General features: G+C 42.6%; 1 protein-coding gene across 1 annotated transcript; it reads left to right on the top strand.

The window, feature by feature from the left end:
* Window positions 1-411: 411 nt before the first annotated feature.
* Window positions 412-1504, top strand: LOC122040308 (horcolin-like). The gene is made up of 2 exons (XM_042599634.1): window positions 412-880; window positions 952-1504. The coding sequence occupies exons 1-2, from the start codon at window positions 613-615 to the stop codon at window positions 1389-1391; spliced, it is 708 nt and encodes a 235-aa protein (XP_042455568.1). The 5' UTR covers window positions 412-612; the 3' UTR covers window positions 1392-1504.
* Window positions 1505-5293: the final 3789 nt, after the last annotated feature.

Genomic DNA, 5293 nt, shown 5'->3' with positions numbered 1-5293 from the left:
GCATACCATCTTGTTTTTCAAATGTGGCTCACTGTCTTGGTCAAACTGCTCTGTTTTAACCGCGGGGTTCACAATCAGTTGGTTTAAGGCGGTTAGTCAATCTTACTTTTAAGATTATTATCCGAGATATATGAAAAATAATGAATTACAAGAATCTATCAAGATGGTAGATGGTTTTAAGGTGCTGCTGAACTTAAGTTGAGAAGGCTGAGCTTTTTGAATGACTATGCTGTTGGGCTGACAAGGACTTAAATAGGATCAGAAATAAAAGAAAAAACTATACGGGAAAATAGGAGGAAAGAACAACGATAAAAATAGAAATAAAAGACAAAGTGAAGACAAAGGACATAACTTTTGACTATTCAACCAAACATACTAATGATAGACTTCTTTTTCCCTCTTCCTGGAAAACACTTATGATTGACCAATAAATCAATCATAGAAATGATAGACCGCTCCTTCTCCTTCTCTCTAGTTCATCTAATTTGTCTCTGTCTCTTCAGTCTACAAAAGAAGGAAATATTGATCTGCATGCCACAATCTGTCCCTCAGCCTTGTGAATCCTCAGTCGCCACCAAAGCCCTCGGCCTGCAGTTAGCTAGCTAGTTAGCCATGGTTGGCCCCAGCTTAAATCTCAACGTAGACGTCAACAAGTGCTTCAGCGGGTTATGGAAATCCTGGCGTCGGCCCAACACCGACGTCGAGAGGTTGAAGAAAGAGATGGAAAAGCTGAAAGCTAAACGGAACGACATCAAAAGCAAGATCGAAGAAGCCAAGCGCGGCAGCAACCTCGCAACTGCCGAAGCCAAGCAGTGGCAGCGTGACCTGGAATCACTGGAAGACCAAGTGGCTGCCATCTTTGAGGATTTCACACGCATCAGTGAGCATCGATTCTTCTTAATTAGTTTAATTTCACAATTAAATGACAAATTATTAAACCCTGGCGTTTAGCTTTTCATGATAACATCAAAATTGGGGCATGGGGAGGCAGCGGAGAACAGAGATTTGACATCGGTGGATCTGCCTTCCAAATCACAAGGGTCAGACTCCACGCAGGAATAGTCGTCGACAGTTTGGAGGTCTCCTACGTCGACGATCGTAATAAAGTCGCGACGAGCAGAGCAGGCGGCAGTGGTGGTAAATTCCACGAGTTTGAACTGCGGGCTGGTGAATATATCAACTCGATGGTTGGGTCCGTCCGTGAATACAACGGCGAAACTTGTATCACTCAGCTGGAATTCAGGACCAATTTGGGGAAGCAGCATGGGCCTTTTGGAGCAGCAGGTAGCAACAGATTCACAGTTCCGGTCAAGGATGGCCGCATTGTTGGATTCTTTGGCCGGTACACCAAATATGTAAATAAGATCGGAGTCTATTTAGCTCCTAATTAACTGCCCACACAAAAGTTTCTTATGAAAAAAAAAAAAGTGAAATTGTAATTGAGTGCATTAGCTTGATATAAAATTCTCTAGATAATTTTATCCGAAAAAGAAATTTCTATTAAGAAGTTTGGGCCTTTAATCTCCCCCCACCCGCAATCATGCCGCAACACCCAACTGCTTTCTCGCCATTTGCGCCATCTAGCCTCCGTCGTCTCCCTCGTTGCAGGTCGTCATCGTGTTCTCCGGAGGAAGTTCGAAGTGTTGGAGCCTCCGATCCTCTTCTGGTCCTCCAAAAATGGAATTGTTTTTACGCAAGTCTTTCCTAAATCCATGTATATTTAGCCTTGTTTCAATGTTCATGAATCATGTGCTAATAATCCCTTTGCATTCAAGATCTTTCCTTTGGCGGCTAACACACACTCTTAGGCATGGCATCTTCCTGCTCTTCTTTAGCCTTCCACTTGGCATCCCAAATCTAACTGTCGCCGTCTCCATTGCCTGTGATTCTCACCGAGGGTGGCTCCTCAAACTAGACCTATCAATCACTTTCTCCCCGTCTCCCATGTTGGATAAAAGAAATATGAATGGATAAAAGGTGGAAAAGGAAATAGATTTCATTGTCAATGAGACTTTAGTCCCATATTGAGAGTTTTATGACATGTTGGTTAGTTTATATTGATTCACGTGCATTGAGAATGTGAACAAATGGATGTAAATCAATTATTCGCCTAGACACATGAATTTCTAGAGCACGGGTTATCACCGATCTGAGTGCACAATTATGTTAGAAACAAGAGAAATTAGTGCGAGATTTACTTAGACCCTGATTCAATATCTATAGATGACTGCAAACCACAATTTTATCAATTGGCAACATAAAATGTAAGATCTTTTAGGTGTTTTGCAGCTGAAAAATACTAAATATAGCTTTTTCTATTGTAATATTTGATCTGATATGTTTATGCAATGTCTGGAAGTATCTTGATGCCAAACCCTCAAGTACATAAATTATTTGTTCTTCTCAATGGCATTGGTTCTTAAAACATCTCTAATACACAACACTGAATCATCATCATTTGAATTTGTGGCTTCTTCCTCTTTATTCATCATCAGCATTTTTTTTTATCTCCGCTTTGGAATCATCTGACATGTCATGTAAGAAAAAAATCTTCCAACTCTCAAAATTCATCCAAATATGATCTTTACTTTTATAATAAGAGACTCTTGAAATTCATTCAATAAGATCTTTACTTCTATAACTAGGATCAACAATTTATTATCATATGAAATCTTTTCACTATTGTGTTAGAAATATTGACTAAGCATAATTTTTTTAAGGAGATTTTTTTCTTCTAATAGAAATTATCCCATTTGAAATCAGTGGAAGCTGAATTACCAATGAGGTGGTTGGAATGTAGACTAAGTCACCATGACCCGGAGGAAGAAGGTAAGTTGCCTTCTAGGTTAATTGAATCGCTGAACTCCTAAGAAAGAGCCAGGAACATGGAGCCAAGAATCCCAGAAAGTCCCCGATCAACAATGCCTTGGCTAGTGGGGGCGGGACTTTTTATAACTGGAAAGAGGGAGATATCACATCTGTGACGGTCAAAGGAAATGGTGTGCTTCTGACATAATGTCATTTCCTGATATGGAAGATGCCCCATCGTTGTATTAGGATATCACATTAATCATATCTAGTGTTGTATAAGATCTCATGGGATCACGCTACGTCCACCATATTGTTCCACGTGTCACATCAATCCATGTGTCACTGAGCAGCTGAATATCTGGACCTAGGAGAGGCATCGAATTGGAGTGGAGGTGAGCCAGAGCATCTAAGCGACAGGGCTGATTAGACATAAGCTAGATATCTAGTCGGGGAGTTGTGCCCCTAGAGTTTTTTATCGAGGAGCTGAACCCCTGAAGTATCCGCTCAGGGAGCTAGAGAAGACGACATGCCAAGAGCTAGTGGTAGTGGCTCAAAGGTAGAAACATGATAGTGGCTCGAAGGTTAGACTGCTCAAAAGCCAGAACACAACAGTAGCTCAAAGGTCTGATGGCTCGAAGGTCGGAACATAGCAGCGACTATGGGCTCTAGGAATCGGATCGATTGCAGAGGTGAAGTACAATGAAAGTGCACAACAATGATCACTCGGAAGCTCGATTAGCGACGAAAACGTACGATAACACGGATCTAAAGCTGGATCGATGTCAGAAGCTATCATACAATAATGGCGACGATGACGTATGAAGCTGAAAGAGCTAGATCCGTGAAGGAGAGGGAGAGGGGTCGGAGCCCTGCTGAGGTGGCGATCGGCTATGGCGGTTGCACCGGTGTTGGCTAGCACAAATGGAAAGAGGGCGGCAACCTAAGGGAGAGAAGAAGCTCAGATGCTGAAGGCAACGTGGTCAACGACGGGGGAGACGTCTTAGAGGCCTGAGGCGGTGACAAAACTCAGTGATGATGATGGAGTGATGATGCAGGCCAAAGGCAGCAACGAGGTGGAGAGGGGGGTTATTGAAGCAATTAACCTTCAAAATTTTGATGTCTGACAATATATTTAATGGAGTTTGGTTAAGGTTGACCTACGCAAGTGAGAAGTCTAGTCAGGTTTAGGTTGACCAAATGACTGGCAAGTGGTGAGTAATCTACCAAATGACTGCAAAGGTGAGTAGCCTACTGAGTGATTAGCAAGTCCAAGCAGGTCAAGGTGACCTGATGATTAGCAAGAGGAAAATTGTAGGGGATGTAACCCTAGGTAATGAGAAATCTTGGAGGAGTGAACTTCAAACAAAAGTCCTAGCGAATGAAGCTAGTGTTGGGACCGAAATGTAGCTAGAGGAGGGGGGTGAATAGCTCTTCGCGATCTTGTGCTCTTTGTTGCTTTGTTTCTTCGATGATGTGCAGCGAAAAATACAAGAAACAACAACTATAATGCTAACACAAGAGATTTACTTGGTTTCTACCTCAAGAAGAGGTGACTAATCCAAGGATCCACACACTCACGCACCCTCCACTATGAAATCACTCCTTTATGGTAACTACCGAAAGCAGAGAAGCCTTACAACACTCTCAATACAAGAAGAAAGCAAGGGAAGACAAATACAAGAAATATCTTACAAGATATGCAATGAAAACCCTAACCCTAGCTTCTTCTTCTTGTTGTAGATCCGCCTCTTGACTTGGAAATGCCTCCAAGAACCTTCAAGATCTGGCGGTGAGAGCTCTATAGAGAAGCTGTGGAATCGCTGTGGAGCAGAGATGGAAGTCGTACCAAAGACACGCTCGCCAACGGCTTTATCTGCGCCAACGGTCGAATCCCAATCGATTGGATTGCTCCCAATCGATTGGGGAGGCTTTGGATCGATCGGTCGATTGATCCAGAGCGCCTCTGTACTCTCTGGAATCGCCCTGAATCGATTACCCGATCGATTCAAGGCTTCTCGAGCGATTTCCAGCGCTCCAATCGATCGACCGATAGATTGGAGGTTTCAATCGATCAACTGATCGATTTAGAAGCTTACTGTTCGCTAGAAACTCTCCCAATCAATTGACCAATTGATTGGGGAAGTTTTGATCGATTACCCAATTGATCCAGATGTTTTCTACACGAAATCGCATCAACCAATTGATTGACCAATCGATTGAACCCCCCAATTGATTGGCCAATCAATTGAAACCCAGAAAACTATGTAGAGCTTGAAATTAGCTTTGTTTTGCATATGAGATCACCTCATTCCGATATCCAAGTCAAAAGTTATGGCCTTCGGAAGTTTACTACGTCCGAACTTCCTAGTTCCATGCCAACTCCCTATTGGACTTACGACTGCTAAGAGTTCGGTCAACTTTTGACTCATCTAGATATTTTCTCCTCGCGCCAAGTGTTTGGTCAACCTTAACCCACTTGGAC

This window comes from Zingiber officinale, chromosome 2A (assembly GCF_018446385.1).
Source record: "Zingiber officinale cultivar Zhangliang chromosome 2A, Zo_v1.1, whole genome shotgun sequence".
NCBI lineage: Eukaryota > Viridiplantae > Streptophyta > Magnoliopsida > Zingiberales > Zingiberaceae > Zingiber > Zingiber officinale.
Note: the sequence above shows the minus strand (reverse complement) of the source record. Positions and strands in the feature narration are given on the sequence as shown.